Source organism: Panthera uncia, chromosome E1 (assembly GCF_023721935.1).
Source record: "Panthera uncia isolate 11264 chromosome E1, Puncia_PCG_1.0, whole genome shotgun sequence".
Lineage (NCBI taxonomy): Eukaryota > Metazoa > Chordata > Mammalia > Carnivora > Felidae > Panthera > Panthera uncia.
In genome coordinates, this window is record NC_064814.1 from 38713664 (window position 1) to 38727378 (window position 13715).

At 51.5% G+C, this 13715-nt stretch overlaps 1 protein-coding gene across 3 annotated transcripts; it reads right to left on the reverse strand.

Annotated features, from left to right (window-relative positions):
* Positions 1-5105: 5105 nt before the first annotated feature.
* Positions 5106-12788, reverse strand: SPACA3 (sperm acrosome associated 3). 3 transcript variants are annotated; one of them, XM_049636650.1, is made up of 6 exons: positions 12639-12788; positions 11091-11261; positions 9022-9296; positions 8031-8189; positions 7537-7615; positions 5106-5281 (listed from the first exon to the last, which is right to left on the reverse strand). In XM_049636650.1, exons 2-6 carry the CDS (start codon positions 11120-11122, stop codon positions 5215-5217), a joined length of 612 nt encoding a protein of 203 aa, XP_049492607.1. In that variant the 5' UTR covers positions 11123-11261; positions 12639-12788; the 3' UTR covers positions 5106-5214. The 3 variants fall into 3 exon arrangements, with proteins under 3 accessions (XP_049492607.1, XP_049492609.1, XP_049492608.1); XM_049636652.1 differs by lacking the exon at positions 11091-11261 and having other exon boundaries at positions 12659-12786; XM_049636651.1 differs by lacking the exon at positions 11091-11261 and having other exon boundaries at positions 12639-12786.
* Between the last annotated feature and the right edge of the window lie 927 nt (positions 12789-13715).

Genomic DNA, 13715 nt, shown 5'->3' on the forward strand with positions numbered 1-13715 from the left:
AAAAAGGGCCAAGACAAAGCAATTGGTGAGCACCAAAGCATACCCAACTCAACCAGTCTTGGAGGAAGTCAAGGAACAGTTGGAAGAAGATATCCTACCGCCAGGCAGGGTCTCTGTCCAGAATCCCTCACCCCATGGACATTTTCTGTGTGCCCACTATGTGCCAGGCACTGTGGGTTCATATACCAAGAAGACACAGCTTCGGGGGCTCAGGATTCAGTTGGGCAGAGGCGGGCCACTGATGTGCATGCAAGAATCTGAGCGGTGAGCTACAGCCAAGGTGCACAAGGCGCAGTGCACCCCGTGTGTCTGCAGGGTTGAGGTGGTGCAGGTTTTGGCTAAAGCCTTGCCTGACAGGCAAATACCAGAGCACAGGCTTAGAGGCAGAGAAGAACCTGGGGGATCTGGGAAGGACAGAACCCTGATGAATGGGAGTGGGCTAGTTTCTCCACTGCCCTCCCTCCACTGTGCCTTCCCAACCCCAGGAGTCCCGCCAGCTAGAGTCCATGGGCTGGTCAGCTGTGGGGACCTGACATGCCGAGGACAAAGCACAGCCTTTGAGGTCCAATGGCTCCATCTGAATCCCAGTTCCACCAACTGCATTACCATGGCCAAACTCTAGAACTTCTCTGGAACTCAGTTTCCTCCTAAAAATCTCTACTTCTTAAGCATGCTGTGGGGGTAATGAGATGAACTATGGAAAGAACCAGTGTGGTGCCTGACACATGATGAAACCCCGCCCTTCTTACCTGCCAACTCATGGACAGTGGTTTCTACTGAAGCATCAGGAAGCATTCTGGGCACATTGTGGAAGAGAGGCTTGTGCTCAGTTTGTAATGTTGGCCATAGACAGGAAGTGGTCACACATATGCCACTCCATAGGAGGTGTTCAGTAAGGGCTGGACCCCATCTGACCAGGCCAGCCTCCCACTCTAGAAGCTTCAGGCCAGTGCCTGGAGTGGAAAGAAAATAGGTGTACCCAGCTGAGATGACGAGTCTCCCAGGCAGAGCACAGGAACCCAGCTCAAGAAGAGAGCTTGGCAGAATCCCCCTCAGCTGCCAGGAGTCTCTGCCTGCTTCAGATGTACCTCCAGGTAGAGAAGAGATAGCACCTTAGGGAGCCAATCATCTTCTGGAGCATTCATCCCACTCAGCACAGAAGATCTAGAAAATCCCATGTCCCATTAGTCTCCTGGAGCCACACTAGTCAAGAATGAGCTGACTTGGACTAAAAAAAAGGGAAAATAATGTACTTCATTCTCCCTGCTTTCTGTAGAAATCTCTGCCATCTTGTCCAAACCATTCCCCTTCTCCTTCTGCTTCCCCTTCCCACAGTCTCCCATCTTCTCCTCCTCTCTCTTAGCAAACTGTTGAGGACATGGCACAGGCTTCCCAGGTATGCCCCAGATCCCAAGACAGGCAGGACATATGCTTACCATTCCTCCCCAGGTGGACCCCCAGAGCTCAAGGAAACCAAACAAGGGGCCACTATTTCTTAGCGCCCCCCCTCCACCCGCTGTGCCAGGCCCTGTACTAGGTGCCACACTGTTCTATATTATGCAATCGACACAGTATTGCAAGGTGGCCTTTATCAGCTCTTCTGGTCCCTGAGGAACACTGAGGCTCAGAGAGGTGGAGTGATTTTCCCAGGGTCAAGCAGCGAGGATAAAAGAGGGGGAAGGGGGAACACTGTGCCAGCTCTTCCCAAATCATGCTGAACTCTGTCTACAAGACATAGCCAAGGGGGAAGTTAAGTGGCATTTGGATGAAAAGCGGCCAGCGTGGTCCCCCTGAGAGGTAGAAAGTCTCCCCAAGGGGGCTCAGGAGGGGCAGCAGGTCCATCTTGAGGAATGTCTAGGGCCTGACACATAGCTGGTACTTAATACCATTGCATGAATTGCTGCTGTCTTGAAAGATATCAGGGCTCATTCATTCACTGATTCAGCAAACATTAGCTGACCGCCTACCATTCATTCTTTCACGCATCAGTCATGCATTCAACAGGTTCATTCATGCACTGAGAACCCACTATGTGCCAGCCACTATTCCAAGTGCTGGAAATAGAAGGAAAAGACCCATCTCCTGCCCTCATGGTGTTTACAATCTAGTATAAGGAGATTGAAAAAGGAGGTATATAAATTCACACGTGCATGAAATCATCTCAGACAGTAATACACACTACAGAGGTAAGACAGTGACAGGAGGGGAGAGGAGTTTCCTTCAGCTACAGGGGTCAGAGAAGTCAATCTGAGGAAGTGAGATGGAGACAAGAGCTGGTGGAAGAGAAAGGAATAGCCATGCAAAGATCTGAGGAAATGGCATTTCAGGAAGACAGAGGGCAAGTGTGAAAGCCCTTCTGTGAAAGCAAGCCTATTGCCTCAAAGGACAGCATTGATCAGCTGGAGTGTAATGACGGGGAAGAGTGGCAGGGGCTGGTGACAGGTATGAGGCAGCATGCTACACCCAGGGATGCCAGGGATGCAAACCAGCCACAGCAAATTTCTGAACAATTAAGAGATGATGTATAGGTGTTGGCTGAGCCGGCCTCGTGAAAGATCTTGTCTACCAAGCCGAGGAACTTGGTCTTTAACTTGAAGGTGAGAAAAGTCATTGTGGCCAGAATGCAAGGGAGTAACAGGGTGGAAAGCTCACTGGAAGGGAGGAGGCGGGATGGCAAGGGACATCCTCACAAGGCCATTGCAGTCGTCCTAGGAAAAAAGTGCCAAGGGCTTGAGTTTAAAGTAGTGGTATCTGAGATGGAAAGAAGGGACAGTTTTCAGATACATTAAAAAGGTAAAAGAGGGGCGTCTGGGTGGCTCAGTAGGTTAAGTGTCTGACTCTTGATTTCGGCTCAGGTCATGATCTCGCGGTTCGTGAGTTCGAGCCCTGTATTGGGCTCTGTGCTGAGAGCTCGGAGTCTAGAGCTGCCTTGGATTCTGTGTCTCCCTCTCTCTCTGCCCCTCCTCCCCCTCAAAAAAGTAAAATAAAATAAATTTAAATTTAAATAAAAAGGTAAGACAGACTGGACATAATGAACAATGGAATGTGGGGCGAGAATGTGATGTGGAAGCAGGGAGATGCCAGGACATAGCCTGGTTACTGTCCTCAACCTGAGCACATCACTTAGAAATTGAAACTTCCAGGTTAAATATAGACCATTTACCCCTCATGCACAGATGAGGGCTCTCTCCCGGATTCTTCTCTTCCATCACTACCTGCTCCTGGTCCACCACCAGGCCTCCAGGATCCTTTGTCCAAGCCTGACCCCTTCCCAGCCCCATTTTGAGAGGCCCCAAGGCCATCACACCAGCCTAGAGCCTCCTAGTCCTTTTAACAACTCTTGCGTCTATCCGAGGGCCTCACTGCCCACTCCAGAGTGAATGGCACCCAGTGGAGCAATCAACTGATTGCAAGCAGCAGAAACATAAAGTGAAGTTGAAATAGGCTGTATGAATCATCCAGAGATAATGGGCCAAGGGTCTCCAGCCAGATGAGCAAGAGAGCAGACTTCAGGTGACCCAGAACAACCATCTCTCTGCAAAGTACAATGACCTAAGAGCACACATGGAATCATATTGACCTGGGTACAAATTTATCTCTCCTGTCTCCTTATCTGTAGAATGGGGATAACAAGGAGATCCCCATCATAATTGCTCTAGGGTCTAGATTCAGTGATGCATGGCACACAGTAGGCACAGTGTTGCTTTGATACTAAAAAGAGAGCAGTATCTCCCTACGACTTAATGAGAATGTATCCGTTAATCATTGATCCCCCAGACCCCCAACTCCCAGCAAGGACTTTCTCCTTCACCACTGTCCACTTGTGTGAGTAGCCCTCAAGCTTTAGCATCACCTTGACTTGGAGTCAAAAGCTCCCCTGGGGAGGTGGGACACAAGGCAGGGCCAACAATACTCTGGCGATGCGAGCAACCCAACACAAGGCCAGCAGTGGACAGGAGACTGGCCTGCCTCACCAACTGTGGAACTCAGACACCCTCTGCTGTTTGCTGACCAGTGGATTTGGAGATGGCAGGTTGGTAGGGAGGGGCGGTCAACATCCCAATCATCTCTTCTCCCTGGGAGACACCAACTGTGCAGAGAACTTCAGGGTTCTCTGAGTCCTTTCCAGAAGAATCTACAGTCTCAACTCAGGGCTCAAACTCTCAGACATCACCTCAGATACTTCTCTTGCCACCACATCCACAGTGATCCTGAGACTCTGCCCACCTTCCTCCTTCAGACACATCCATCCTGAGGACTATGAGCTCGAGGTGAATGGGAGACAGCACCGCCTCCTTCAGAGCTTCCCACATATTGAGGAAAGCAGAGAAGTATGGTGTGCTGCCTGAAAGCCATCCACACCCTCCACCCAATCCTCCAGCCTCCCGGCAAGGGTCAGCAGGACCAGGGGTAACTTCCTTACCCAGGCTGGGGTGGCCACCAGCACTTGAAGTTCTTGCCACTAGAGGACACTGGAGATCAGGGTGAGAACCTAGCTGAAGCCCAAGGTGGTAGTCTCCACTCACCACCCACCACCCCTCCTTGGCTTCTGCCAGTGTGTTAACAGTCACCAACTGGAGGGCCAGGGAACTGTGGCCACCCCTGTGACCAGAGTCACAGAAAATAAATGTCCCAAGGACCCTCCCAGATAAGCCAGGGGTACACCACACCAGACCCGGGTAAGGTTACCAGATAAAATATAGGACACCTAGCTAAGTTTGAGTTTCAGGTACATAACACGTAGTTTTTTAATATAAGTGCATTCCATGCAATATTGGAGACACACATGTTGTAAAATATATTTGTTGTGTATCCAAAATTCAAATTTAACTCAAGCATCGTGTTTTGGTTATCGTTTTTTGCTTAGCTAAATCGGGCAAACCTAGATCCAGGTAGAGGGTCTAGGAAACTCTACCAGGCATGGGCAAGGGAGGCACTGACCCCCTCCTCTGCCCCCGCCAGGCCTCCAGAAATGGAAGCAAGACTTCCATGGTAGGCTTTCTGGAGCCCACCTGCAGCCCAGCCTGGTTGGACGGTGAAGAAACCCTGAGATGCTCTGGCTCTGACATGCCATCAGGAAACACCGCGATAGCAGAGAACCACACTTGGGTTAAACCACTCTTTATTGGTTGGCTTGTCTTCCCAAGCCTGCGTCAGAAACCAAACCACATCTCCCAGCCTGCTGTGCGTGGCCCGGTCCATCCACAGAGGATCCTACAAGTCACAGCCATCCACCCAGTCCTTGAGGTCCTTGCCCTGGCAGTGACGCCTCCAGGCCTCCCTGAGGGTGAGGGATGGGGAAGAGGAGAGACCAAATCAGCTGCAGCCTTTAGTCCCTGCTCAGAGAAGAACAGGAAGGAGGCGTGGGCTCTAAACCAGAAGTGAGGTAAGGAAAGGGGCTAGAAAGGGAAAAAGGGACAAGTAAACCCCATTAACTAACAAAGAAGGGGTAAAAAGGGAAGACAACAGCCCTTAAAAAGTCATCTGTCTAGGCTCCTTATTTTACCAATAGAGATACAAGGTTATTTGTTCAAGTTCACCCGGAAGGCAGGGGCAAAGGCCTGGACTCCTGGGGTCCAGAGCCCTAGTCCAGTGCTCTTTTCTTACACCATGCTCCTTCTGCTGACAGTGATGCCACCTTACGAGTGTACAGCCCTTTACAGTCTACATAACACTGTCTTATCCCTCACTCATTTGTCTGCACTCCCCCACCCTCGGCAGCCCTACAACATAGATTAAGCAGGTATCATGTTCCCTATACTCCAGATCAAACACTGAGACTCAGATGCAAATTACTTGCCCAAGATCCGTAGCTAGTAAATGACAGAACTATAGCCACAGCCACGTCTCTTTGGCTACCAGTTCTGGTCTTTCAATTGTTGGTAACTATAGTTTATGGGCTCTTTCAGGACCATTACCTTGCTCCTGCCTCACATTAGCATCTTGAGGAAGGAAGACAAACAAGATCCTGGGGTGCTGCAGTCCCAAGTTGTCAGGGGTTCCAAGCTTTGGTAACTCCACGATGTCAATGTCAAAGAGCCCAATGACCAATTGTGCCCCTAAAGGGCCTCTATGGATCCATCAATGAAGTGTGGTCACCTGGCTCGTTTGTCTCTCCCATTAGACTGTGAGACCCTCGAAGACAAAGACTTGGATCTCAGCCTCTCTGAAGCCCAGCACCCAGCACAGAGCCTGGCACTCTCAGTACGTGCAGGTGAAAGAAATAAACCGTCTCTTTCTACTTTCTGGAACCACAGCCTGTGATTAGCCTCAGCCACATCTCAGGGGTGATACCTGACATCAATTTACTCCCAGTGCATAAAAGAGTTGTTCTTTCCTTTAACCCAAAAGGACCCATGTCTTCCATCCCAGGGTGGGGTATCCAAGGCCTCAAACCCTTAGACTCCAGCCGAGCCTGCACTCACCCTTCCTGACCTTATAGCTGTGTGTTATGTCCTGCCGATCCTGCCCCACTCCAGATTCCGGTCCTGGAATGTCAACTGTTCCCAGGCCAACACATCTCCAAAGCTGTAGCCATTGTCAAGGCACATCTTGAACCTTCTTTAGATTCACAGTCATTTCTACCTTGTCCTCTCCCTCACTGCCACATATCATCTGTCCCCATGCTTCCTCCACAGCCCTCCTAGCCAACCCCCCTCCTGTCCATCACCCCTGCAACTGTCCTAGTGCAGACCCTGGATCTCTCACCTGGACTCTTGCAAAGGCTTCCCCACCATCCCCCTACCTCTAGTCTCTCTCCCTTCCCTCCACTCCTGGGCTGACATTCACTGCCTCCCAGACTGCTTTACCTGCCTTGTGACAGTCACATCTGTCTGTAGTTCCGGGGCTGCGGCCACCTAGTGTATTTCACACTCCCCACATTCCGCCCCTGCTGGTCTCTCATCCAGAAACGTGGGGAAAGGGAGGTTGGAGACTAAGCAGTGAGACCCCCATCAGAGAAGGCTGTAGGGCCACTGCCTCAGATGCCGCTCTGCGAACCAAAGATCTAGTCCAGTGCCCCATGAGATGCTCATCCAACTCCCTTGACTGTGAGGATGGTGGCTGCAAAGGCCATCTTGTGGGAAACAGGCAGGAAAAGAGAAAGTTGACAGGATGAGGCTCCGGGGCGCCCACCCATACTTCAAGCAAGGAATTGCTTCTTTGATCCGTCATGCATCTTGGGCTTTTCTACCAAAGTTAGTTTAGATGAAGATGCCACAGTTAAAGAAGCAAACAGACGGACAAGGTTGGCTAGACCCGGGTCTGGCGGACCTGTAGGCAGGCACCCTAACATAGGTACATTTTGGGAGAGCCAGGCTTGTCTCCATGAGCTGCAGTGAATTCCTCACCCTCCCTGACACTCAGCGTGTTGTCCGTAAATAGCGATCTCTATGGTCGAAAGTCACGTGCAAAGTAGATTGTGAAGCCAGGGAACGGTGGCGAAAACAAAGTGAACACTCAGAAAAGAAACTTCCCTCTTGCTGTCCACTAGTCCTGGCCACATCACCCAGGGGGGTTCCAGACCACGTCACTTACCAGCTGGCCAGCCCCTGGGGCTGTTGAGCTATCTTCATGGCACAGATGACAGTGTCCTTAAGGTTAGGATTCAGCAAGTCTGGGGTGGGAGGCAGAGAAACATGATGAGAACATGATGAGGGAACAGGGGACAGAGCTAGACATCCACACTCTGTTTCTCTCTCTCTTACACACACACACACACACACACACGCACACACGCCTTCCACAATCCTAAATGCAATCCTGTCTCTCAATCCCTGTCACTGTATCACTCCCTCCCCACATTCCTATATCTCTCAGAACAGTCTCCCATCCGGGACCTCAAATCAGATTCATGGAGGACCCATGCTCATCACTTGCCCCATCCCACTCTCCTTGGGAGGCCCAGAGGGTCTCCCACTCAGATTCCCACTCAGAGATAAAGACAAGGGGAGCAAACCACCCCAGGAAAGAAGCAAAGGCAGATGCAGAGGCCTGGCCCCAGGCAGCCCCAAGCTCAGGCCTGACCCTACCGGAGCAGTACATCTGGCACCAGTTGGGGACATCTGTGCTGAGATTTTTGCACCACTTCCGGCTGCTGATCTGGAAGATGCCATTGTTGGTGCTCCCATCAGCTTCATGGTCCACAGCAGCTGTATTGAAGCCACTTGTGAAGTAAGCAAGACAGACCCCTGCATAGGGTGGAGACGCAGGCCTGAGGGTCAGATGACCGAGGCCAGCGCAGACCAGGACACTCATGGTGCTGACGCCACACAGTAGCTCCTCCGAGCCTCAGCTCCTGCTTCAAGGTGGTCAGGGCTGCCGGACTCCCACCTACTTTGCAAATGACTCCATCAAGGCTCAGGGGAGCAAGTGACTCACTCAAGGTCACCACAGCTACCAAAGAGCAAGAGTCGAGGCTGTTCCCTCAGGCCTCCTGACTCCTAGAGCAGCCTCCCCGCTACCTTACCACTCAGCACACAGTGGGGCCCAAGAAATCTTTGTGGGCTGAATGAACAAGAAAAAGCCAGATCTTTAGAGGCAAGATGAGGAAGACACAGCTGAGCTAGCAAGAAGGCAGGCAATAGAAAAAAAAAAAAAAACAAAATGAGTCCAGATGTGGCTGGACTTCACAGGTTCCCAAAAATCTACCAGCAGCTTGAAAAGTTTGGTGTTACTGGTTTGCTCAGTCTACCCTAAAAGTCAATGGGACTATCCTATCCTCTTGGCGGCCATTATGATTAGGGTACTAAGCTATTCTGTTCCCTTGGCAGGTGACCTTAGCAGCAGGGGTAGAGGATGAAGGAGAACTCTGACCGGGCTGCTTGTGGCCTGCCTCTAATGTATCGAACTTGTGCTGAGTGTCACCTACCCATCATAGAACATTTGATGTCCAAAGGAGAGCTGAAGCTCGGAAAACTGCCAAGGGCACACTTCCTGAGTGAGAGCGGGGAGGGAGGCTAGGAGGAAGGGGAGGCACCTGCGGGGAGCCTGGGGCAGCCTGGAAGGGAGAGGGGTTCTCACAGTCAGCCATGCTGTATCCCCGGTATCCCTCCATGCCGAAATCCTGGAGGGCTCTGGCCAGCTCACAGCGACTGTAGACCTTGGCCTGGCCGGAGGTGAGCAGGCAGCTGAGCAGAGTGGCAAAGGCCAGCAGCATGATGCCCGGCGGGCACAGTTGCCTTCTGGGGTCCCAGCTCCTGCCTTCCATGCACAGCCCCTGCCACGCTGGCTTACAGCTGGGTTTTGAGATGGCAGACAGCTCAACAGCCCTGGCCGTCCAGTCACAGAAGGTTACCCTTTGGAAGAAAAAGAAAACCAGGGCCTGAGCGTACCTGGGGAATGGGGCAGAAGGCTCCGACATTGCAAATCAGCTCCCTTGCGGCCCTGACGAAGCATCAGCCACGCCTCTGAGATTCGAGATCCAGGAGAGGGTTCCCTAAGGCCATCTCCTCTCCATCTTGCTCTATCCTTTCCCCAGCAGCTGAGAGGGGAAGCCACATGGGGAAGAACATGAGCCTATTTGGAGCTCCATACCACCTGCCAGGCATGATCGAATCCCAAAGCCCTGTGTTACACAACTAGGAAGGGGCAAAATTTGGAATGAGACCAAAGTTTACAGGACTCCAGAGCTCCATGAGTTATGGCCATGAGCACGTGTTTCCGGAGGGCAAGGGCCCAGCAATGTCATCACAGTGTAAGTCAGTCCCTAAAACCCGGCCATCAGAGGAAGTCTCTCCTAGTGCTGAGCCTGGACTGAAATAAAGTCCCCCGTACAACACTGCCACCCAGCAGCCCTCCCAATGGAGCAGCCCTTTCACATACACATGGCCCCGAGGTGGTACTGAAACTCTCCTGCGTGCCCACCACCCTTTCTAAACCATCACCTTGCAAAAGCCTCTTTCCTTTGAAGCTCTGACCTCGGTTCCTTTGGCTTGCCTCTCAGCTCTGGCTCTGTTGGCCAGCCCTCGATATCATGGAGGACATTCATCCCTGGTTATGGCCTCCACTCTGTCTCAGCCACCCACTCCCATGGCCTTGCCATCCCTGCATCTTACCCCCTCCCCTCCTCTGGCAACCCTCCATTCCAGTGTCTCCTTGACCCCAACCCCTGACACATCTTCCCACCTCTCCTGTGACCTCTATCCCACCACACCTGCTGTCCACCTTCAGAGATAGACACACAAACCTCCACACACCTCACAAAAGGGTGTCCCTGAAAACCCCTGGCCTCCAACCCCAATGGGCCTTCAAGCCATTGAGGGTGACAAGTGGATTAAGGGTGGGGCTTCTCAGTGAGCCCTGAGTTTGAACCCCACCTCCTCACTGCTAAACATCTCTGACTTTGGACACTTCCCAAGCCTCATTTTCTTCAGCTATGCGACGAGGAAGTGAATAATACCTGCCTCGTAAGATTGTTGAAAGAATGAATGAGAAGAGAAAGGCACGGGGAGAACTTAGCTCTTTGTACTAAAAATAGGTTAGTTATTTCTATTATGGAGTATTTCTGGCATCAGCACTAATGCTCGTCCTTGGCCAGCTTTCTCTCTCCCATTTCCCTCAAAGAGTATTCAAGACGCTCATGGCTGTCCGCAAGCCTCCTCCCCTCCCTGACCCACCCCCAAGCTCCCAGAAGACCTCACCTCCTGCCTCACTGAGGCAGCAGTGGCCTCATCCCTCTCACCTCCACCCCTCTAGCCTGACCATGCGTCGCCCCTGCGCTTATCAAGGTCCGTTGCATCTGTGAACTCCAGATTTCACCCTTTCCTGCCTCTCAACCTTGCCCCATGGATCACCTCTCCTCTCTTGGGGTCCTCGGCACCTCCTCCTACCGCCTCTCCTTCCTCTGATGCATGGATGCGCTTGGGTCTCATCATTATCTATACTGACTGGTCTCGTTCCCTCTCTTCTCATGGAAACGTCTATGGGAAAAATTACCCCTTTCTCACCTCCCCTTTTGCTTTCAGCCCCATGACGGTTAGCTTCAGCACCACCATCACTCGCCTGAAACTGTTCTGCCCAGTTCAATGGGCTTTGTCACTTCTCGTCCCACAGGGGCCCTCAGCAGCCCCTCTCAGTGCTGACCAATTCACCTGTGGCCTCTCTTCCTTCTCTTGGCTTCCATGATGCCCCCTCTCCTGGGTCCCCTGCTTCTTCTCAGGCTATTTCTTCTGATTCCCCTTTGTGGACTCCACTCTGCCTACGTCTTAAGTGCTGGCATGCTCGTCAGCCTTTTTCCCTCCTCTCTTTCACGTCAGGATACCCTGTGGACAGCCCCACTGTGAACTGCCACCCGCGGCTGATGACGTCGTATTCCGTCTTCCCCAGAACGGTAGATGTCCTGTGCAGCTGCCTCCTGGACATCTCCACTTGGATATCCCACAGTCACCTCGGACTAAGCATGTCCAAAACAGAACTGATGTCCCCACTAAAATCGGCTTCCTTTAAGTCTTTCATTTCTGGGTTTCAAACATTCTTGGCTTTAAACACATTTATCCAAACTAGAAATATGGATGGCATTCTTCACTCCTTCTGTCACTACCCCCCTTCACCCTTCTCTAACCGTAGATCCCAAAGTGCCACTGATTGTACCCTCCCTCCAAGAGTTCAGACCACCATCACGGCATGCTGGTGGGCTCCTTACACCTAGTCCTGACTCTTCCGAACTGTTCTACACACTTTTACCACCATGAGTTGTTTTTGGTTTTTTTTTTTTAACAAAAAGCCTGGCCACCTGACACCCTGCATTGGCTCCCTTCATCATTGCTCCTAGGCATGGTCCACAAGTCCGCTGGTGACTCAGCCATGTGGACCTCTTTTCACTCACAAAGTGAGTTCCTGTAATGCCATACTGTTCGCTCATGGTGATCCCACTGTCTGAAGCAGTAGCCCTCTCCTTCCTTTCCATAGCTAACTCTTACTATACTTGAAGGGTCACACCAGAGCTGAGTTCTCCAACAACCCCACACTCCTCGAGCACCCTGTGCCTCTGCTGTCCCTCTGTCACACTGGACTGTAATATGCATGAGTTTTTCCCACCATGAAGTGAACTTCCAAAGAACAATGGCCATCTTGTTTCTCTTCACATCCTAAGCATCAAGCAGAGCTGCTGGTTTAGAGTGGCGGCTTAAACTGAAGTATCCTGAGGTCCTGACCCCAACAGCCTGAACCCTCCCCAGAAAAGTTGGAGGCGGAGAGGTCAGGAGTCAGGGGAACCTCACTGAGTTCTCCAAACCTGGCGGACACTGAGCTGGGCCTTTCCTGGATGTTTTCTAACTTAATCTCATCTAATCTTCTCAACAACTCGAGAGGCGTAGGAATAATAGCCCCCTTTATGGATGAAGAAACCAAGTTGACTGCTACATGGAGATTGTTTTTGACTTTTTGTAGCCAAGAGATTTAAAACTAATTTCATCTTGAGTGTTTCACGGCAGGTCAAGGTGTACAAGGAGTGAGGTCTGATAATTCAGAGACCAGACACCCACCAGCAAGGTCTCCTCTCTCTCTCAGCTGGGTGCTCTCCCAGCCCAGGACTAACCCCCCTCCATTTCTGACCACGACCTTTCTTTTTCCATGCCCCTCTCTGGCTAGGCCAGCCAGGGACTGGTTAACAGCTGCAGAAAGAGGGGAAGGGGGCTCACTGATCAGGTGTCGTCCCCACCAGAGCTGACACAGCAGTGACAGTGGCGGCAGCAGCAGTGACCCAACACCCTGCTTCAGCTCAGGACACCCCCATGATAGTGCTAGTGCCCCAGGCACCCAGCTTTAAGAGAATGATGCGGGAGGGCAGGCTCCAGACTGACGTAGAGCCTTCTGGAATCTCCCAGTTCTGTGACCTCATCTTCTAGAACCATCTTTGCCCACTGAGCTTCAACTGGCCCCCTGAACCCCTCAATTTCGGGACTGGGAACATGTTAGGAGTAGCTAGGCCCAATGCTTCTTGGCCATCTACACACACACACACACACACACCACAATATGTTGAAGGATGACTCCTCAGCTCCCGACAGGACCCTTCAGGTGGTTGCCCAGGGATGACAATGGCAGGTGCACACCGCCCCCTCAGGCAGCCTCCCTCACCATCAAACTGCTCGCACTGGCAAAAAGTTCTTCCTTAGTGCTGAGCCACAGAAGGCCTGCCTTCTGCATCTGAATGATGACAGTTCAGTGTGGACAAGCCTAGGACAAAGGTGATGCCGCGGACCCTAAAGCTTGAGGGACAAAGAAGTGAAGTGGAAGGACACGTGACACCTGTGTCTGTGCCCCACAGGGAAGTCTTTTTCTGTGATCAGTTCATTTCACTTGTTAATTCAAGGTAGTTAACATGCAGTGCAGTCTTGGCTTCAGGAGTAGAACCCAGTGATTCATCTCTTACATACGACACCCAGTGCTCATCCTCACAAGTGCCCATCACCCCTTTAACCCCTCCCCCCATGCCTCCAGCAACCGTCAATTTGTTCTCTGGCCGAATAGCACACCATTGTGTGCATATACCACATCTTCTCTAACCATTCATCTGTGGAGGAACATTTAGGTTTTTCCACATCTCAGCTGTTGTGAATAATGCTGCAGTGAACACGAGAGTGCTAATATCTTTTTGAGATCCCGATTGCAATTATTTCAGAAAAATACCCAGAAGTGGGACTTCTAAACCATACGGTCATTTTATTTTTACTGTTTTCCACTGTGGCGGCACCGTCTTGCATTCCCACCAACAG